Source organism: Galeopterus variegatus, unplaced genomic scaffold, assembly GCF_000696425.1.
Source record: "Galeopterus variegatus unplaced genomic scaffold, G_variegatus-3.0.2 Scaffold5637, whole genome shotgun sequence".
In the NCBI taxonomy this organism is placed as follows: Eukaryota; Metazoa; Chordata; class Mammalia; order Dermoptera; family Cynocephalidae; genus Galeopterus; species Galeopterus variegatus.
The window spans coordinates 17261-40283 of NW_007731748.1; the positions used below are offsets into that span (position 1 = coordinate 17261).

Genomic DNA, 23023 nt, shown 5'->3' on the forward strand with positions numbered 1-23023 from the left:
TAAAGGTTATACTTGCATGTTATTTATTGGTCTCCAATACATTGGAAATGTATGTCAGCCAAGGTTCTTTAAGCCTTCATTATTTGTATGCAGTTCCAGAAAAACCCAGTTTATATCAATTTATAGTTTAGTGGTCATGATAAGGGGAAATGATACATCGTTTATTTAATGAATATATTTCAGTCATTAGAAAGGCAATTCAGAACTCTTTTATGTCCACTATTCAGGACAAACCTTGCCAATCTCTCACTACCTCGACAATCAAATTTAAATGAAGTATTCAGGAGTAGCCCATATGATAGGTATAATCTACGTGATCTTAGTCTAGGTAGAATGATTTCTGTTTCTTGGTCAGTGCAGAGTATAATCTGTTCTTCTGAAAGTACTTTTAACTGTCTATCCATGAAGACAGCTTCATTTGCCTTTGTCTTATTTTGAATATACATATAAATCACAAGTTTACAAACTTTTCCAGTGACTTGTATTTCATCAGGAAATATTTGAGAGGATATTTTTATTTTATAGGTTGACTATTTTAAATTCACTGTTGGTCAAGTTAGTAGTGGGCAATTTTCTTGTAGAGAGCAATTCCAAACACAATAAGTAGATTCTTTCTAGCTCTAATCAATAGGTTGTACCTCTCATCCTTCTCCCTAAATTTGAGGATCATGTACCACTTTACTGTCCATATTCTCAGGCAACAGACCACAAGGGATTACTAGAAAGAAAAAATAGAGGATCAGGTTGGTACTACTACTCCCTCAAAAAGACAAAAGCATTTCAATGGCTATGTTTCCAATAAGATTTATAACTGCCTACAATAGTCCTTTGAAGTTTTCTTACTACAATGAAACATACATTTTAGGAGAATTATTTAGTTGGAGGGGGGAGCAACAAGTAACATAATATTTTCAAAAAGTACAACAATTCAGTGAAGATTGTATATCAATTAATGTTGCTCTAAGTTTTATCTGCTTTAAGTTTTGTTTTGTTTTATTTAAAGAGAATAGATTTAACGCAGAAAATAAAATATATGCCAGTCCATTATCTACATATTCTTCATCTTCGTCATGAGGTCTTCTAAGCTTTCACTAGAATCTTCCACTGTTACCTCAGGTATTGAATCTTCTTGCTGTCAACAAATAAGGGAAATATAGTGAAAAAAGAGCCATATAAAATTCTGGTCATGAGGTCTTCTAAGCTTTCACTAGAATCTTCCACTGTTACCTCAGGTACTGAATCTTCTTGCTGTCAACAAATAAGGGAAATATAGTGAAAAAAGAGCCATATAAAATTCTCGATGCTTAAGAATAAATGATCAGGATGCTTTAACCATTCTCAACAAATTTATAAAGCAAATTTTCTTTAATAAATATGCCTTCTTATTTTTCAGAGACAAAGTCCTTTACTCTCACCAGTCTGATTGACATAGCAGTAATTTCAATAATCTTAACATCTCTACTTATGTATTTTTAAATGATATTGTGGCTAAAACTATCAATATACAAAAATGATATCTTCAGTAAAAATCTATTATATTTGATCCATTAATGTGTGAATAAAACCATTTCATGTCCTTGTTTTCAAACACTTTAAAATAAGCTATGCATATCTCCACATTAACACTGAATATTCTGTCTTTATCACATCCTAATGCCTACAGTGTAAATTATCCAAACCAGGAAGTACTGCATTGGTATTACAAAATAGAATGAAGATGAAAGAAGATAAATATACATTTTCTCTTATATGATTATTTACTTATGGGTAAGTCAGATTTTAGAAGTACCTTTTTTGGAATTGTATAGGCCACTGTGATTCCTTCAGGTAAGTCAGGAACTGGACCTGAAGAATTTTTTAGTTCCTCTTCTGAAACTTCTGATACCAGCTCAATACCTATAGAGTTAAATTTGATCCTATAACAGTTTTTAAGAAACTTAATAAGCAATAATTATTCAAAATTTCTATAATCTAATAATTATATTCCCTACCAAGAAAAGAATTTTTTATGCTACCATTTCAATTTATAAAAAAATTCCTACCCCACTCATTATCTTCATGTATTATCTCTTCCTCTTCTTTTTCCATCTCCTGTTTGGGCAGTGCTGCTACCTTTTTCTGTAGAAATCAAGCAGTAACAATGTTTTTACTCATTCTCAGTTCTCACGCTTTTTATCTTACCAAAAGCAGGAAAGGACTTTCATTTTTGAAGTATGGTGAATAAATTAAAACTATAAAAATCCAGAATCCATTTATCTTCCAAATCTGTTTCTATTTTTTAAAGTTATTATCCTATGCAATGTAATCCCTCATACATTCTGACATTGACATATACCTTATATTCTTCCTGCTGCTTCCTGCAGTTTCTGTCATCACACTGAGGATTTGGCTTCATGGACATAGTAGGAAAAAAATCTTGCATTGCATTGTATCCAAGGTAAAAACTAACAGTACCGAAATTTAACAGAAACCTAGAAAATAAATCAAAGCTGACTTAAATAGAGAAATAAAACCATAAAAGTACTAGAAGAAAGTAACTGAATTTTTAAAAAATGATTTGGAAGTAGGTAATGATTTTTATAATATGCAGCCCACAAATTTTCCTATTTATAGGGCCTGGCTCAGAATAAATGATCGAATATTTATTGAATGAATGAAGGAAGGAAAAGATTACTCCATTTCATCAACTGTAGAGCACACTATTATTTTTTGAACCTCTAATAAAGATAAAATGCTGGCAATTAAATTATGACATGTCAACAACTTTAAAAAGCATACTGATTTCAGAGATGTAAAAATGTGGAAGTATTTAAAAGCAGCTGAGGTGTGTACCTACTTTAATTTTTAAAAAATTTTACATATAACTTGCTGTAAGGTACATAATCTTAAATGTACAGCTCAATAAAATTTTATACAAGTCTTCTGTGTAACCACAGAAAGAACCAGATCAAGATATAAAGCTTTTCCAGTATCCCATAAAGCTCCTTTGTGCACCCTTCCCAGTCAAATCTGATTCCTTTTAAAAGCTTCTGTAAAGGAGAAAAATCATGTACAAAAGCTAAGTGACAAGAGGAAAAATGTTTGCAAATGCATGTTCATATATACATAGAGCAGAGGATATTAGACAATTCACAGAAAAATATAAGTGCTCAACCCTTTTCACAAGTAAATGAAAATTAAAATAAAATGCCTGTTTTTTACTGACCAGGTTGACAAAGATTAAAGAGTTTGATGACACTAAATGTTAAAGGTATGGGTGAACTAGGTACTACACTATGATGGAAATGTGTAATCCTTCTGTAGGAGAAATTTAGTAATATCTGTCAAAGTAGATATTGCATAAACTCAAATTCCACTTCTAAAAAATTTGTACTATATAAGAATCTAGTATTCAAAGATATATGCAAGATGTTATCTGCAACTTGTTAATAATAACAAAAGAATTTAAGTAGCCTAAAGGTCCATTAATAGAGGGCTGGCTAAATATGACACATCTTTAAGAGAACACTTCATAGCCATGATTTTTTTCCATTTTTTTTTTTTGTACCATACTACAAAAAGTTTTGTTGAGACAGGCCACCAGTTTGTACAGGCTATTTGCTCTTAGGTGAAATAGCCCTGGACTGTGTTGCCTTGAGAATTCTTAAATATGCTTTCTACAGTTTTTTTGCTGGCAACTGACATTTCTCACTGATATCAGGGTGCCTCCTTATATATATCATGTTGCAGTTTGTTCTTATTATATTGGAGGCTTAGGAACTATAATTAAGCTTATTAAAATTGTAAAATGAGAAAAAAAATGGCCTGAATTAGGGAACACCCACAGGGGCTCTGCTTTTAATAAAGTGTGAGCTGGTTCATATACTCTTTAACATAAATTTTAGCTTTTTTCCTTCTTTTTAGCTATAATTTAGATAGTGTAGTTGCTGGATATGTTTGGTTAATGCTTAATCACATTCAGATTATTTTTAGTAAGACTTAAATCAAGGTAGAGAAACAAGTTTGTTCATGTCCAAGTCTTCACCCATTGGTCAGACCTGCAGAGATTTAAACCATTTGGTTAATGCTCCATAAATACACCAGTATGACTGTACCATATAACAAGAACTATTCCAAATGCAGGGAGTAACTGACATTCATATATATTCATAAATGAATATGTACACACAGCCATATATATTAACATATGTGATATTAATGTATTTAAATTAAGATATTGATATACATTTATGTGTAAAAGTACACATACATATTTAAAATAAAATATACACATATGTAGTATACATACATAAAAATATTTAAAATTAAATGTATTTAAAATAACAAAATTCTGTACTTAGCCCATAATTTCAATTTTTGAAATGCTTCATGAAATATATTAATTTTTATCAAAAGCATACAAGAATATTCAGAAAAATTAGCCCTCACTTACTTTAACACGTTTTGTACCAAGATCCCAGCAACTACTCCCATAGTGGTAGGAAGACTGGCTGCACAAACACCTTCTCGTTTCAGAGTTTTTTCATCAATATTTGCAGCAACTACAAGTGGTGGAGCACACTATATGAACAAGAAGAGAAGAAAACACATTTTAAATGAAAGAGGGAAAATGTATGAGATGTTCCAAATACAATTCCATCACATTAAGTTTGTTTTCTCTTTTGACTTGTAATACATTTTCAATGCCCCTCTGAACTCTAGTACTTAACAGTGAGAAATAATCCAAAATGAATAATACATACCGCAAAACAAGCAGATTCTCCAGGAATTATGAGCTGTATATGCCCTGAAACCGCATTTTCACTGACCCCAGATTCCATCCATGTTTGTCCAAGTTCATTACAAGCCTTAGTAGAAATTAGGTGACAAAGAAGATCATAAAAAAGCATGAAGTAATTTACTGTAAATTCTTTTCCTGAAAAATTAGGGTTTAACTAAATGGATTACCAAGGGTTCTTTAAAATTAATTTTTAGAATGAGGAAAGTTGTAAATAATGGAATTTCTTGGCAATCACACTCTATTTAAAAAATAAACTGACAGCCTTTAAGAAGCAGCCAGTAAGGGGCCGGCCTGGTGGCGCACTGCTGCAGTGCACCGCTTGGGAGCGCGGCGGCACTCCTGCCGAGGGTTCGGATCCCACATGCAGACCGGTTCCCACTCACTGGCTGAGCGAGGGGCGGGTGCAGCGCCGAGGGTTGCGGTCCCGTTGCCGGTCCCAGCCCGGTACGGGCGCGACACTGAGGGTTGCAGTCCGTTGCCGGACACGAGACAAGAAAAAGCAGCCAGTAATATTTATTAAATTTATTAAATTGAACCACAGTTTATTGGATTTGTCAGATTAATGAAAAGATTTTTCTAAAATAATAGCAGCAACAAAATAATGCCAAACTATCACTTGAAATGTTAAAAACAATAATTCAAAACAAAAAATTCATATTTTTGAGAAACTGTTTTTAGGCAATTTATACATATCTATACATTTACAAAATAAAGTAACAAAAGTTAAAACTAATGCTAAGAAGAAGTAATATAGAGAATTTATTTTAAAAATTATATATCAGAAGTATTTGCTAGTTTAGTTTCCTCTATTGGCATAAAAGAGAGTAGGATACTGTAACATATGTCACGCCAGCAAGGCTAGACAGGTCCCACAGCTATTAGAATAAATTTTAAAAGTAGGCTAAGAGAACATTATAATTAAATAAGATACATAAAAAGTTAAATTCAGAACTATTTTTAGGATGGGAATTATATACTGATAGTATACAGGAAAATAGATAAATCCATGAGTATAACACCTTACACAGCAGGAATACTCACTGTATTTATTGTCATGCGAGCTTCAAAATTGTCCACACAGCTAAGAACCAGATCAACAGGTTTTCCTTCTTCTAACCCACCATTACTAGTCAAAAAAATAAACTTTATTTGAGAAAAAAATCAATATGCAAAACACATTCTAATTAGACTCTGTTTAGTCACACATTCTTTCATTAAGTGAGTATAATTATAACATAGTATTTGATATTAAAGATCCCATATATATCAAACATTGAATAACTATTATAAATAACATCAATGATACTGCAGTAGTACTTCTCTTACGAGAAGTATGAGGGTGAAGGAAGTATAAAGTCTGTTCACAACAGTTACCATTTCCCTGTCAGCTTTCACAGACTTTTTTATTCATGCTTCACTACACGTATACATATAATAAAAGCTAACTGAATTCAATTCACTATTTCAGTGGTGTTCCAAGAGTCACTGAAGAATACTGTTTTCAGATAGAACTGTAATCTAGAACACAGAACTTAAAATTGAGGATCTTTGTTTATATCACTAATTTACAGGGTTTTTTTTTTTTTTTGGGTGAGGGCAATATATACTTTTTACTGAGCTTCTAATACATACACATTATACAAAAATTTTTTGAAAACAGAAAAATATCAATCTGCTAATTCATTTAATTAATCAATACATTTTTCCAATAATAGATTTTTTTTTAACTTTTTTATTTTTTATTTTTTTGGCAGCTGACCAGTACAGGGATTGAACCCTGGATCTTGGTGTTACCAGCACCACATTCTAACCAACTGAGCTAACCGGCAAGCCCTCAATAATAGATTTTCTAATAATACTTGTTTAACTGAACTAGACATTTCACAAAATATTCATAAAGAAAAATTTTACCTTATTCTATCCATGAAATGTTGAAAGTTTTCCACTGTGGTTATATTGTAGTTGTGTACTTCAAAAAAAACATCAGGATTAATGTTCCTAAGAGGGAAAATAGGAATGATTATAAGAACTACTAGCAGGAATAGTAAGAAAAAGCAGAAAGGAAAAAGAGTTGAAAGAGCTAAAGAGCATTTAATATACATTAGAGAAGTGGAACTCAAGCTATTCAAAGAAAATCCAAAGTCCTCTTTTACCTTTTTGTTCCACTCTAAGGACTAATTTCAAAAATGTGTAGATTGTCATAAAGATTACAAAAATGTAATTAACTCTAACTTGGGTCAATCTGTGTGCTGGGAAGTAAACTTTTACCACTTCTGGTAGCTATACCTTAACCTGACAGAAGAGTGTCTTTGTTCCTTATTCAACTCAGGACAAATATGTTTGGGGCCACAAAGAAAGTTCCAAGTGCAGGGGCTGGCAAATCTGGCCTGTCAGCTGTTTTTGTACAGCCTTCAAGCTTAGAATGGTTTTTACATTTTTAAGCAATTGAGAAAAATATCAAAAGAAGAATAGTATTTCATGACATGAAAATTATATAAAATTTAAACTGAGTTCAAAAATAAAGGTTTATTAGAGCACAGATATACTCATTTTTGTGTTGGCTACAGCTGCTATCATACAACTACAGTAGTTGAGCAGCTGCAACAGAGACCACATGGTCCTCAAAGACTAAAATATCTAGCCCCATGCAGAAAAAGTTTGGCAATACATGTCCAAGAGGTGGAATTCTTTTATAAGTGAAATCTGCATTTTTTTTTTTTTTTGGTGACCGGTAAGGAGATCGCAACCCTTGGCGTGGTGTCGCTTGCACCACACTCAGCCAGTGAGCGCACCGGCCATCCCTATATAGGATCTGAACCCGCGGCCTCGGCGCTCCCAGCGCTACACTCTCCCAAGTGAGCCACAGGGTCGGCCCGAAATCTGCATTTTTATAAAGAAAAATTCAGGTCTATTTGTATATCAAGTTAACTCAAACCAAGTACACAAAGTAAGATTTCACTTGCTATCTTATTTACCTCAAAGTATGTTCTGCTGCTTGAACTTTACTTAATCCTGCTTGATGAGGTTGGAAGAAAAGTCTATTCATGTTGGCCAGTTCCACCTTGTCATAGTCAAAGAGTAGCAACTAAAATGAAAATAGTAGTATCCCAATGAAGAACATACCAAAAAATTAAAAACAACAAATAAACTAGTGGACTTGACGTTTGATGGGTTTAACAGTTTGATAATAGTATTGGCTAACACTAAAACAGTAAGTGCCATATTTCAATTCATTGAATGCTCATGTTAGGTAAGTACATTGGTACTGTTAGCCTCATTTTAGAAATGAGGCAACTAGGTCACTTGTCCAAAGTCCCCTTAGCTAATATGTAGTGGAAATGGAATTTAAATTCAGGCATTCTCAATCCAGCACCTGCACCCTAAACACAATGCTGTGCTGCCTCTCTAAATTATTCACTGAGAAATTAACATTCATTCCATCTCATTGCAATTTTTAAAAATTGTGCCAAAATCCTATTTCAATCCAATTTTTTGCTAATAGCCAATAACCCATTGGATAAATTAAATCTTTAAGGAAGAAAAGAACAAATTCTGTAACTTAAAACTATAGTATAATCTGACTTCTTTTGTGAGTATGACACAATATATATCCATGCCATAGCTAAAATATTATTCCAAATAGAATTGAACAAATTCTGTAACTTAAAACTATAGTATAATCTGACTTGTTTTGTGAGTATGACACAATATATATCCATGCCATAGCTAAAATATTATTCCAAATAGAATTACTAACCAATCATCTAATTTTTGTTTCCTGCCATATTCTTGGGCCTATTTCAAACAGCATTTGACACATACACACACACACAATATTTAAAATGGCTGGAAAAATCACATTTCTTATCAGTAAGAATAGGTTAGAACCATTGATTTCCAAGGTCCCTTTCTGATCTAAAATTCTGTCAGGGTAATACAATTTTCAGCATCCTAAATTTAATAATAAAAACAAAAATGGGATTTTCTTCTTCTCAATACAGAAACTCAAAAGAAAAAATTTAACCCAGCACATAGTAACACCCAGATAACACATAATATCTTGCTAGAAAAGATCTCAGTATGCCCTCTAAGATAATTTTCTAACCCTACTTATAGTCTCCAAAACATGGTTTATTTAAGCTCATTCAACTAATATTTATTAGGTCAGGCCAAGTATACATTTGTGTTTCTTCCTCATAGTTTGTTGACGAGTAAGTTGCAGGAAATACTAAACCTGGGAACAGGAGGTATGAATTGTAACTCTGCTGCTAATTAGCTCTGATCAGAGGTAAATCCCTTTTACTTTTAGGCCTATATTGTCATTTGTAAAATAAAGCAGCTAATCTACATCTGGTGACCCAGGGTGCACCAGATACTTTCAGGGATAAGAAATGTGCTCTGGGTCTCCCATCCTCTAACTTGCCTATTTAACTCCATGAATTAGCTTCTCGTCTATTTGTCCCAAAAGTTGAAGAAAGAGTTTCTGAATCTTAGCTGTGTAGATTCTTAGTTCACAAGCCTGACTGCAAACTGGAATCACTTGGAGAGTTTAAAAAAATACAGATGTCTGTGTCTTATCCCCAGAGATTCTGATTTATGTACTATGGGGGGCAGTCTGGACATCAGAATTTTTGAAAACTTCCAGTGATTCTAATTACAGCAGCATTTGATAACTACCGTTCTAGATCTTAGCTATTCAAAAGGGGGCCTGATCTAGCAGCATCAGAATTACCTGGAACTTGTTAAAGGAGTAAGAACATTTCCCCAGTTTTAATACGCATATCACCTAGGGAGTTTTTAAAAATACACATTCTGATTTAGAACATTTCCCCAGTTTTAATACACATATCACCTAGGGATTTTTTAAAAATACACATTCTGATTTAGTATGTCTGGGGTAGGGCCTCTGAGAGTCTTCATTTCTAAGAAGCTCCCATGCTATGCTACTGCTACTGTTTTGGGAACCAAACTTGGAGTAGGAAGGTTTTAGTAGTTCTTAAAGCATGGTCCCCAGAATACCAGAATCAGGATCACCGGGGACCTTGTTAGAAATGTCAGTTATTAGGTCGGCCTGACATCTACAGGATCAAAATCACTGGGGTAGGATCTGGCAATCTGTGTTTTAAAAAGCCTTCCAATTGATTCTGATAACATACTCAAACTTGAAAACAACCGATTTCAATGATCACTAATATCCCTAGTTGATCAGTCAGGGTATTTAAGTCAGCTATAAGCAATTTTTGGTCTACTTTGGTAAACCTCTTGAAAGATATTAAAATCTTAATAAACATTTTCAGTATTTTGGTTTGTCTTTTCTACACTGAAAATGAGTACCAATTTTGAAACCACTTTAAGAATTTGGAGTGACCACTACTGCTGCTGGAGTACCCCCGCGACCCTCTGCAAGGCCACTGCCACCGCTGGACCTGTAAGCTACCAGACCTGTACGCTGCTGCCACTGAGGAAGCTGAGGACGGAGCTCATGTCATCTGCCAACAGCTCCCGGAATCGTTCCCAGTTACCTAGCATGGACCTGCGTGTGAGGGGTCTAGGGACCCAGTCTGTACAATGGGTTTGAAGGGTCTGAGCCCTAGGTCTGACAACATAAATGGAAACTACTATTAGTATAACTAAAATAATGAAACATTTTGGCTTTAGTTATGATTTGCCTTACTTAACAGTACCCCAAACAAAAAAGTCCCTGAACACAATTAGATAGTCCTTGTTTAATTCGCAATAATATCAACTTTTGTTTGTCTGGGCATGTCTCAACCCTTTGGGTAGAAAGAACAAACTGAATAAATACACCACAAACAAATAAACCATTAGTGATGAGAAAAAAATCGAATTTGTACCTGATTTACATCCAGCAGTGAGTAGTTCCCTATAAGATAGGCAACAAAAAATGTTTTTACCTTACCAATGCCACATCTTGTCAGCATTTCAGCAGTCACACTACCAACTCCACCAACACCTACTATTGCTACAGCAAAGGTACGGATTTTCTGTGAAATGCAAAATATATATATATGTGTCAGTTAGTAACTTCATCAAATGTCACCAGAAATTATTTTCATTTATTGAAATTGTCCTCAAAAACTTGGAAAGGTTTATCATACCTCATAGTCATTTACAATTCCCATTCGCTTCAATGCCATCAGGCGGCTTAAAACAAAAGGGAAAAAAATGTTTTAAAGCTAACAATCTTTAGTTAATAGTGGTATAGACAGATATATTTCATCACAGAATCAACACCAAAACTCATTACTAATCCTTTAAAAGAAGACTTTCAGCTGGCTTTTACCAGATTAAATTACCTGGGTAACTTTAAAATCACTGATACCTGAGTACCCTCCCAGGTGTAGCCTGTGAAACAAGGTTTTGTTATTTATTTTTTTTTAAAGCTCCTCATATGTTCTAATGTTCAGTCAAGACTGAGATCTACTGACTTAAATGTTAAGGATTAAAGTGAAATCCAACATTTTCCATGCCTTGTTAGTACGTGTAAATATTTAATGTATTATACTTAGATCGCCATCATCAGAATAAGTTCATGTCTAGAATTCCATTCACTCGTTGCCTCTCCCCATATGGATGTCTGCTTTTAGTAAGCACCAATTGTATGCCAAGGAGTCTAAGAGGTACTTTAGTTACTGCTAATCTGTTCTATTACACACACACACACACACACACACACATGTTCTAATGTTCAGTCAAGACTGAGATCTACTGACTTAAATGTTAAGGATTAAAGTGAAATCCAACATTTTCCATGCCTTGTTAGTACGTGTAAATATTTAATGTATTATACTGAGATCGCCATCATCAGAATAAGTTCATGTCTAGAATTCCATTCACTCGTTGCCTCTCCCCATATGGATGTCTGCTTTTAGTAAGCACCAATTGTATGCCAAGGAGTCTAAGAGGTACTTTAGTTACTGCTAATCTGTTCTATTACACACACACACACACACACACACACAGTTTAAAACTATATATGTATATATACAATTCCCATTCATTTACACTTTAAGGAATCAAATAGTTCTACCAGGTGTATCAGGAAATTCAGCAGCCCTCTGGCCCCCACCCCATTTTCCTCTTCTCCCGCGCTTTCAGCTGTATTACATTATCTATAAGATGCTTTCACTGTTATTTCTTGATTTTCAGTTTTAGGCATTATCGGAAGAATTACTCTTACTATCTGTCCCTACTGCATGTAGACATTTCCCATCCTGCCAGCCTCCTGATAGTTATATGGTCATTTTGGTTAGATGTTAACTGTTCACAACTGGGTTATGCAGCATATTAGAACTTACCCTTTCCTCTACAACTCCCACCCTTGAAGTTGATATCTGTCCTTATGCTACATATGTCACTCATTAAGTTTCCTATGTATTTTCAGATTTAACCCCAACACTCCACTAATCTAAAATTTCTGTAGATATGTTCATATGCATGAGGTGTTCTATCAATTTCATTTTTAAAGATGAATCTCCTAGAATCTGACATGGTGTCTCTAGAATTGCTGCAAACACAGCTGCTCCCTTCATCATTAAACTAAATTCTCTTCATTTCTTTATCCTGTATTAATCCCCTGCTTCCTATGTACTATAGGTTCAGTGGTTCTAAAGTGTGGTCTATGGATCAGCAACAGCATCATCTGGGAATTTGCTAGAAATGCAATTTCTCGGGCCCCAACCCTATAATCACCATTGAATCAGAAACCTTGGGTATAGAGCCTAACAATCTGTTTTAACCAGCCCTCCAAGTAATTCCGATGCACATTAAAGTCTGAAAGCCTCTGCTGTAGATTACTTAATTTATTCTTTTGTGGTTGGAAGAACATCTTCCAGTAGCTTTGCAAAGGATACAACAAAGAAATTTTGTGAACTCACATGTCTGAAAATGTTCTTTATCAAAATTCTATTCTTTGTAAAACAACAAATGGTATATAATTGTATAAAGTTAATGTAAGGTTGAGGTAATAGCTATGCCAACTGTAAAGCTATGCCATTTGTCAGGTTAGGGGTTAGGGCCCACAGACCCTTCAAACCTGTTGTACAGACTGGGTCACAAACCCCTCACATGTCAGGCTGGGTTACCAGACCCCTCACATGTCAGGCTGGGTCATAGACCCCTCATATGCAGGTCCACGCTAGGTAATTGGGAAAGATCCCAGGAGCCACTGGCAGATGATACGACCTCAGTCCTCAGCAGTAGCAGCAGCAGTAGCAGCAGAAGCGGCAGTGGTGGCAGCAATGGCGGTGGCCTCTTGGAGGGTCCCAGGGGCCCTGGCAGCAACAGCTTCAGCAACAGCCTCCAGCAGTAGTAGCGGCCTCCCCGTGGCCCCCCCAGGGGCATCCCGGGGGTGGGGTGGGGGGCCTGTGGATCAGAGCCACTCATCCTTTATACTTAAGTCCATAACCCAGGACACCTAGGTGCACACACGCATCTACATCAGACAATAGCTAAGGAACACTTGGGCGCACATGCATATTTACATCAAATGCTTGGCAAGATTCTGAACATCTGAAGGGCTCTGACCATTTTCCTATATTTTCCCTACAGCTACACACTCTAACTTGGTATAGACGTCTAAAGTTGGAAAGAATTTTCCATCAAAATTTCTAAGGTATTGCTCCAGTGTCTTCTAGCTTCTGATATTTCACAATGTGCCTCAGTTTGAATCTATTCTTATACATTGTGCTGAGTATTTGGTGGACCCTTTCAAACTAGAAACTCACATTTTTCAGTTCTGAGAAATTTCCTTGAAGAATTTGGTGATTTTCTTGTTTGGTTTGTTTTTCCTGGACTATCTTTCTGGTACTCCTACTATTGGAAAGTTGGACCTCCTGGGCTGGTCTTTTACTCTTTTTTTCCTCCAACTTTGCATTGTTTTAGTTTTCTGCTAGACGATTTCTTTCAACTTTATTTTCCAACCCTTCTATTGAGATTTTCATTTGTTACCATCTCCATTTGTAAGAACTCTTTTTAAGTATCTGAATGATGCTTTTTATGGCACCTTGTTCCTATTTCATTTATAAAATATCTTCTGTGAGGATAATAATAATTTGGGGAGATGTGTTTCCCTTACATAGTCTATCCAAGTTGCTATTTTTATTCTTTCATGTTAGGAACTTCTCTCATTCTTTGTTCTGCTCATATTTAAAAGTGGGACACTAATAAAGGTAAGGATGTGGGCAATATTTATTTGACTTTGGGCTTCACTGTAGGGTGATCTGACCAGGATGTTCAGTTGAGAAACCCCCAATGTCAGTCGGTATATTTTGGTCTTTCTTCTTAGCTTTATAAGATTCGCTTAAGGAGAATCTTTCAAACTCCAACCGGAAAGGTGTTTACACCTGGCTGTCTGCTGGTGGAAGTTAAGTAAAGAAATAAGGGCTGGGAATCCCAGCATGCAGTATGTAGACACAGTTTACCCCTTGCTTGGAGTACAAAGACCTGCTCCAAATATTAACAGAAATCTTGTATTTTACTCTCTCCAGTGAATAAATTTCTAGTATTCTCTCCTGATAGGGAATGGGCATTTGCCCACCCACCTACAGTGGCCCTGGGAACCTGTTTCTTCAACAGACTTTCAACCAAAAGTTTTTTAGCCTTACCTAGAACCCTTCTATAGAAGTACCTATGCCTATTCCTGAGTTTTTGGGGGATTCAGTGGTATATACCGGGATGCAGCCTTCAGATTTGTCTTCCTTGAGTATTAAATCAGTTATCCTTCATCCATCCCTCATTTAGTTTCCAAAATTGTTACTATAAATTAAATAGACACCCTCTAATTTTTCAGTGGGGGGTTATTCCTTTTAAAAAATTCCTTTACTATCAGTTTAGTCGAGTTGGGTAGAAAATGACAGTAAATTCCTGTGATCAATCTGCCATCTTTACTTTGATGCTCTATTTAATCTCTACAAATAACCCCAAGAAGAATGCATTGCAACCCCCTTTTACAGATGAGGGAAAAGATTCAGGTTAGTTAACTGCCCAAGATCAGCTAACTGGCAAACAGTATTCAGAGCTGGGCTTCTGAACCAGGATTTGAAACCAAATTTCCTGATCTCAAAGCCTCTGCTTGCCTCTCATTTCTCCATATGCTTGTATTTGTATTCTATACCACATAATTTCACCGTGGTGGTGTTTGATCATCATTCAACATCCATTATAGTCTGCCAAACTAAAGCAAAGGAACTTTGAAGGTCAGGGGCTTTATATTTCTTTTGTATTGCTTGATGCAATTAAAATGGTGCAGACCACAGACAAACTCCTTTCCCATACTTTTGGCGATTAACCCTGTACTTATCATAATTCTTACCACCTGAGTTGCAATTGTTTGTTTATCTTTCTATCATACTCATCTGGTAAGCTCTGGAGGGAAAAGGCTATGTCTACTTTATAACTGCAGTGTCTGCACATAAGAAATATTCAACAAAAGGTAAATAATACCAAGGAAAGCTGAAGATAAAAAGGTGCTCAAATATTTGCTGAATGAACAACGATTCAAAACATTAAGGCGGACCTTCATTAAATGTCCATATGCTAGTGAACAGCTTTGGGTGTCAACTGCCATCTCCTTCCTATATAGCAATTTTAATAGAGGCAAATGAGAGAAAATACTACATGTTTAAACTTGAGTGCTGAAAGTTTTGTGATTATTACAATGTAAAGGGATCATCTCACATTAAAATAATGTCTGAAAGATGATTGAAAATATGACCCATATTCCTTTGCTTATTTTTTGAGAGAAAATTTCAGTCTTCATTTGTAAAATTAAAAAATGTTTAAAGATGTCAAATGGAAGTTTCCACTCATTCTGATTAGAGATGTCAGTTCACGCTTATTCAATCTCTAAAAATTTTGGATTATTAACCCTTTATATTTGGCAACAGTTAAAACAGCACACTGTAAAATTTCCAGAGGCTTTGTATGTCACAAACCAATAAAACCTTTTTTAAAAATCAAAACTCTCATGATCTTTAAAGGAAAAGAGCCAACAATAACATCTGCCTTATTTCACCTACATTATGACTACCCAGTTTTTAGCCACACTTCTTAATGGCTTATTTTTTCTGGGGAGAAAGTTCTTTGTGAATCTTGGATTAAGAAAAACCTAATGCCAGTCCGGGCCTTATTACTCACTACTATATCTATGGCCTGAGGAAGCTCTCTAAGCCTCAATCTTCTCACCTAGAAAATGGGTGTAACATAGTAACAATCTCATAGGGTTGTGTTGAGAAGAGACAATGCACGTGATGTGCTTAGCACGTAGTGAAAGCTCAACAACTGCTTGCTACTAAGTGCACTGAGCAATAAAGTCTTGTACAAGGTTTGCCATGTACAAGTGCTATTCTAAGAACCTTTCACGTACTTTTTCAATCCTCAGAACTATAACAAAGATAGATATTACCATCAACCCCATTTTACAGGTGAGAAACTGAAGCAGAGTGGTTCAAAACTTGCCCAAGGTTACCCAGCTTCTAAGAGAACTGGGATTTAAATCCAGTCCGGCTGTAGAGCCCTTACCCTTAACCACTGCGCTCCATTCCGCCAGCTGAATTGACAAGCCGTGTTAGGAAAGGAGAGGAGCGGGCAGGTAAAGTCGAATGATTTGAGATGCTAAAAACACCCTAACACCTCAAATTAAGGCTAATGTCTCTCTCCCTCGCCCCGCCCCCATGTAAGATACATAGAGACGTCTTTACGAAATCCGAAGTTTATGTTTAGCGGGTCTTACACTTGATGTCATCTTTTGAACGTTCTCACTATCAGTTTTACGTAGACCGAGGCGGGGTAACTAACACAGGCAAGGGCGATAGGAAGTCCGACACATGTCCTCAGCAGGCCCAGGAGCAAGCAGCACCATATGGCTGACTCGCTTGGGTCTTCTGAAAATGAGAAAGATCTTCTGACCAGCACTAAGATGTAGCCTTGCTGGTTTGGAAACTGAACCCCCGGACCAAGCACAGGGTGGCGGAAGGCCGTGTAAGCGGGCGGGGAAGCGCCTCACTCCTGACCACACGGAGACCCTGACTCCGGCGCCCTCGCCTGCCTCCGACCCACGGAGCAGGTCACCTGTACGGATTGGAATCCACCACCTCTGGGCTCATCTTCTCGATGCGGGCCCGGCCGCCCCCTCCATCGCCGCCCCCCAGGACCCGCCGACTTCTCTCCTGGGCGAGTTCCTGCTCCAGCTCCCGTACGCGCTGCTGCAGCCGCTCCACAGACTCGGCCATGGCTGGGACCCCGGCCGCCAACGCTCCCAGCCCTGGCCTTCGCCGCCGCCGCCGCCGCCCCACGCTGCTCGGCTGGGCGGGCGAGGGGTGTGCGAGGAGGCACCCAACCGCGCCTTCCTAGCCCAGAGCGCCGCCGGAGAAGCGGCCGCAGCGCCTCACAGACACGTCTCGGCCGCTCCCACCCGCATCTCGCGGCAACGCTTCCGGTGCGCCGCCGTCATGACTCCCCCTCCGCGGAATCCACCTCTTTTGGGTTCCTCCTTCACTGGATCTGGTAGACCAGGCCGCGGCAGGATCACGGCCATAAGGCCCAGAGCAGACGGCCTGCGATGGGGCCTTTCTAACCCGGCGGCTAAGAGAAACACCAGGATATTTTATTCCTGGGCTTGAAGTCCTGACCGGCCCTTTTCTGAAGGGGACCCTATAGGTCTTCCGCCTGCCTGTGCATTAAATTTGGGGGTGGAGAAGCCTCTGCGTTCTTATTCTCCCGTAGCTACGACGGTGGCTTTGCTTTCTTTAAAATCGAGGCCTCCAAATCCTAACGCTGACTGAAAATGTTAAATCCGAACACACGCTGGGAACTTCTGGCATTTCCCTATTAAAGAGTCCAGGGCCAGTGTTGCCCAGCAACGGCGTCCAGTGTGTGTGATTGGCGGGAGCCAGGCCCCGCCCCGGCCCCGCCCGACGCTTTAGGGCGGCGCTGCTCAACCTTGAGGACTCAGCTGTTGGAGACCCGTGGATTTCACGTCTCCGTGGCCTGCGTTGTAGGCGGCGGTCATGGCGGCGGGTGCCACCGGCGAGCCGGAGATGGCTGAAGTGCTGCCTCAGCACAAGTTCGACCTCAGGTCCCTAGAGGCTTACCTAAACCAGCACCTGCCTGGTTTTGGGGCCGAGCCCGAAGCCACTCTGACCGTTGCCCAGTACAGGTATCGACGCCGGCCTTCGCCTCCAGCAGAAACAGATCTGTGCACTGTGCTTTCCTTCCTCTGGCTCTGGGTGGGTTCTGATTTCCAGATCCTGATTTCTTTTGCTTGCAGTGACGCTCCTGCGGGCAGGAGCTGCTATTGCCGTCCCCCTGCGTTCCGTTCGAGGGGGTATTGCTAACTCGAGGGCAGTAATGCAAACACAGTAACATTCACCATTCCACTGGGTGAAGGAATCTTTGTCAAAAGGTTGAAATTGAGTGCCTCGAGGATTCACTGAAGTCATTGAGGGTGGACGTTCTTTGGAAATAGATTCCTTCTTTGACCTTTTGTTGCTGTAACCATTAAATCTTTTACTGAGAAGCTGGTGTAATTCCGTTTAATCGGCCGTTTTTCCGGCGGCTGCGTTAATGGCACCTGCTGGAAGATCTGAATTCGAATCGTAGATCTGTCACTTAGCAAGTCACAGCACCATTGGGGGCCTAAGTGGTTTTTTTTGAAGCGAGAGAATAGAATTGAATGAGATAATCCTGAAAGTAAAGTTCCGCCTCACCCCCTTGAATCTGGCTTTAGTCTGATGCTTTATAATAATAAATTTTTAAAGCCTTATTCTAAAAATCGCATTTTTAGAAACACAGGACTGTAGAAAGAGTCCTAGCTTGCAAAAAGCTACATCTGCCACTTAACGTCTGGGAGTTAAACTATGTTAAACAAACTCTGAGAACTAGTTTCCTCATTTGTAATACAGGAACACTGCCTGTTCTGATTAGTACTGATAATGAAGTAGTATGGGCTGAGATGAAATCAAGAAAGGGCTTAAACACTGCAACAGCACTGTATACTAGTGGCATTTTATCACTGGCACTTATCTTCTTTAACTACTGATTTTAGTGAAAAGGAAAATAGTAAAGAGATGGGTCAGGGCGAGTTTTGTAGTTTTAGAATAAAAAGGTCCCATATTCTAGCAGATATTGGGGGATGGAGGAGAAGGTGGAATAAAGAATAGCTGAGGTTTCTAGCCTCGAAGCTTTGTGTTGTAAACAAAATAAAACAGATCAAAGTTCAAATTTCAACTGTTCTACTTGCTGTGAAATTGACAAGTTACCCTTTGAGCAGCAAGTCCTGCTTTGCCAAGGAGGGCGGTAGTAAATCTCATCTTGTAGGATTGTTGGAGAGTTATCTAACAAAGATATTTAATTCTGAACTAAGTTGAATGTTAAGCCATAATCGTGCTCAGTAAATCAAATTAGTTTTGGCATAAAAATTGCTTCTAGGGCTAACTGGTTAGCTCAGTTGGTTAGAGCATGGTACGGATTAACACCAAGGTCCAGGGTACGATCCCTGTACTGGCCAGCCACCAAAAAAAAAAAAAAAAAAATGCTTACAGAAATGTTATGTAAGCTAGATTTCATACATATGTGTGGAACTATGGATCCCACAGAGAATACACAGTCATTTCCAGGACACATTAAAAAGTTTATGAAAATTGAAGACACATTAGGCCACCAAGGAAGTCTGAATAATTCCAAAGTATCTATCTTTGAAAAAAACATTTCACAATGTAAATGCCAGAAATTTGACAGAAGACAGCTAACAAATACATGTTGAGAAACTAATTGATTCACTGATTAAAGAGCCGATAATCTATACAGATAATAGTTTATCAAAGTTCATTATACAAAAGCAATTGCATTTTTATACTTTAGCAACAAACAGTTAAAATGTAATTTTCAAAAAGCTATTGTTAATAAGAGCATCAAAACATAAATTACCTAAATATTAATAAAAAAAATAAAAAATAAAAGATGTTCAAGACCTTTGTAGAGAAAATGACAAAACTGTATTAGGAACTTAGAAAGAATTTTTAAAATTGAGAGTTGTCATGTAGGTGAAAAAGAAAATCCAATATTGTAAATTCTTATTTCAACTGATCTATAAATTAAATGCAATAGCAATTGAAATCCTAATTTTTTTCTCTAATTTGAAAAATTCCTCCTAAATTTTATGTGTAAGAGCAAAGATCTAAAAATAGTGGAAACACTTCTAAAGAACAAGGTTGGAAATTTGAGTTAAGATGGCATGATATTAGCACATAGACAATGAAAAGGAACAGAGTTCACAAAAAGACCCACATACAGAATTTTGATATATGACAGTGCTGGCATTGAGAGTCAGTGGAGGGAAAAGAAGGTCTTTTCAAGAAATTATACTGGGATAATTTTTGTCCATATGAAAAAATTGAAATTAGACTCCTTACTCTAGCTTGCACAGTTCCAGGTGGATAAAACACTTGAATGTTAAAGGCAAAACTATAAATGTTTGGAAGATACGTAAGATACGATCTTTATGACTTTAGATTACAGAAGAAATTCTTTAAAAGGACAAAAGCAGAAACCGTAAAGGAAATGATTGATACATTTTTATTAAGACTCCTTAAAGAAAGTGAAAAGAGAATAGGAAATATTTTCAGTTCATATAATGGATTAAAGATTAATTTCCACAATATGAAGAACTACAATAGCTCAACAAATGGCTGAAAGACTTGAAGATGCTCAACCTCATTACACTGTAGTAATAAGGGAAAGGCAAATTTGAAAAAACAATGACATACCATTTCACACCAACAAATTGACTTTTTAAAAAAATCTGAATATCAAGCATTGGTCAGGATATTGAGCAAAAGGGATTCATGTAGGGGTGTGAATTAGTACAGCTACCATTGGAAAACAACTTGGCATCATCTTGTAAAGATGAAATTGAAAAGATATGCATGCCCCATGACCCAGCAATTCTATGAGTATTCCTAGGTGAATATTCTAGAGAAATTCTTTTACTGGGGTATCAGAAAATAATCTACAAAAATGTACATTGCACTGTTTGTCATAGCAAAAAATCCAGGAAACAACACGGTGTTTATTGATAATAGAATGGATGAATAAATTGTAGTATAATCATATAATGGAAAATCATACAGCAGTGAAAATGATTCAGCTACAGCTATACACAAAACATAATCAAAAATATGTATATTGTTTATGGATATAAACTTCAAGGAAATGATAAATATAAAATTTAGGACAGTAACTCTGAAAGGGAGGAACACACAGAGGGCTTCAAAGAAATGGTAATTTTCACAGGGTAGTGACTACACTGGTGTTTGTGGTATTATTCCTTATGCCTTATATATTTTTGGAAACATTCTTTTTTATGTAAAATTTATTTTTAATAAATTTTTAAAATGAGGTTGAGCATCTTCAAGTCTTTCAGCCATTTGTCTGTTGAGCTATTGTAGTTCTTCATAGTTCTGGAAATTAACCTTTAATCCATCATATGCACTGAAAATTTCCTTTTCTCTTTTCACTTTCTTTAAGGAGTCTTTAAGGAGTCAAAATTTATTTTTAATAAATTTTTATTAAATAATAAATAATTGTAAATACAAAATATTGAGAGATAATAATGAAAGTACTATTTCACTTGATACAACAAAACTTGTGACTTGAAGCTGAGTGCCTAATATGTATCTGGCACTGTCCCAGCCACTGGGGATATAACAAACAGATTTTGCCTTACTTGGAACTTCCATTCTATTTGAAGAAGACAGACAATAAACAAAATCCGTCTCTAAGTATTACAATGTAGTAGAAGTTGATATGTACTCTGGGGAAAAAGAGAATAGGAAATGTACGGGGATGGGGCAGGAAGGCTTCATTGAGAAGGTGGCATTCAGCAAAGACGTGAAGGAGATGAGGATGTGCACAGTGTAAATATCTGGGAGAATATTGCTGTAGACAGAGAGGACCACTAATGCAAGGGCCCTGAAGGGGGAATGTGCCTAGTGTGCTGAGGGAAGCAGGCAAAGGTGCCTGCAGTAGTGTAAGCAAGGGCACCAGGGGCCCTGACAGCCATTTTAAAGACTTTGGTCTTTGATTTGAGATGGGGAGAGATTAGAGATTTCTAAGCAGAGGAGGGAAGTGATTTGTCTTTTTTTTTTAAAACAAAATCTCTGCCTATTGTGTTGAGAGTTGACTGAAGGGGGGCAAGGGCAGAGGCAAGGAAACCAGTGTTTTACAATGTTCCGGTAGAGATACATGAGAGTACTTCAAAAAGTTAGTGGAAAGGTTCATATTAGTGTTTTTTTTTTCTATTTTTACACGAACTTTTGAAAGTACCCTCATATTAGTTGCATGGGCCGGAATGGTAGAATAAGTGAGCACTGGTCATAGTCTAGGTATATTTTAAAGGATTTACTAGCTGGTTAATTGTGGGGTAGGAAAGGAAGAGACAAAGATTATTCCATCCCTCATATTAGTTGCATGGGCCGGAATGGTAGAATAAGTGAGCACTGGTCATAGTCTAGGTATATTTTAAAGGATTTACTAGCTGGTTAATTGTGGGGTAGGAAAGGAAGAGACAAAGATTATTCCATTTTTGCCTTGGTAACTGGAAGTATGGGGTTTTCATGAACTGAGATAGAGATGACTGTAGAAAAGCAGATTTGAGGGGGACTATCAGGAACTCAGTTGTAGAATGTTAAGTTTCAACATGCCTTTTAGACATCCAAGTGAATATGTACAGTAAGCAGTTGGATATATGAATTTGGAGATCAGGGCAGGTATCTGGACTAGACATATAAATTTGGGAGTCATTGAGAGAGAAGGTATTGAAAGCCATGAAATTAGAAAATGAGTGAGTCTACATAAAGAGGAGGTTTGGTTCGTGGCACCTCAATATTAAGAAGTTGGAGAATTAAGGGCCGGCCCGGTGGCGCACTGCTACAGTGCGCCGCTTGGAAAGCGCANCGCCGCTTGGGAAGCGCAGCGGCGCTCCTGCCGAGGGTTCGGATCCCACATACAGACCGGCGCTCACTGGCTGAGCGAGGAGCAGGGGCAACACCGAGGGTTGCGATTCCGTTGCCGGTCCCGGCCCAGTACGGGCGCGACACTGAGGGTTGCGATCCGTTGCCGGTCACGAAAAAAAGACAAAAGACAAAAAAAAAAAAAAAGAAGTTGGAGAATTAAGAGAAACCCGGCTGAAGGGCCGGCCTGTGGCTCACTCGGGAGAGTGTGGTG

The 23023-nt window shown here is 37.5% G+C and overlaps 2 protein-coding genes across 2 annotated transcripts in view; one reads left to right on the top strand and one right to left on the bottom strand.

Moving 5' to 3' along the window:
- On the bottom strand, positions 1 to 17263 carry UBA5 (ubiquitin-like modifier activating enzyme 5). The gene is made up of 12 exons (XM_008589752.1): positions 16871 to 17263; positions 10900 to 10945; positions 10696 to 10785; positions 7756 to 7865; positions 6692 to 6778; positions 5822 to 5906; positions 4743 to 4847; positions 4433 to 4560; positions 2336 to 2471; positions 2043 to 2118; positions 1790 to 1896; positions 1 to 1132 (listed from the first exon to the last, which is right to left on the bottom strand). Exons 1-12 carry the CDS (start codon positions 17029 to 17031, stop codon positions 1049 to 1051), a joined length of 1215 nt encoding a protein of 404 aa, XP_008587974.1. The 5' UTR covers positions 17032 to 17263; the 3' UTR covers positions 1 to 1048.
- A 545-nt stretch (positions 17264 to 17808) lies between these two features.
- ACAD11 (acyl-CoA dehydrogenase family, member 11) overlaps positions 17809 to 23023 on the top strand; it is a 96932-nt gene continuing 91717 nt past the window's right edge. Inside the window, 1 exon segment of the mRNA XM_008589755.1 lies at positions 17809 to 17957. Within this exon segment, the coding sequence (XP_008587977.1) occupies positions 17809 to 17957 (149 nt within the window).

Coding starts and splice junctions, on each gene's coding strand:
- UBA5 (XM_008589752.1), bottom strand. CDS start 17,031: ATGGCCGAGTCTGTGGAGCGGCTGCAGCAGCGCGTACGGGAGCTGGAG. Junction 10,946..16,870: donor GTGGATTCCAATCCGTACAG/GTGACCTGCTCC, acceptor TTTTGTTTTAAG/CCGCCTGATGGCATTGAAGC. Junction 1,897..2,042: donor ACATGAAGATAATGAGTGGG/GTAGGAATTTTT, acceptor TTAACTCTATAG/GTATTGAGCTGGTATCAGAA.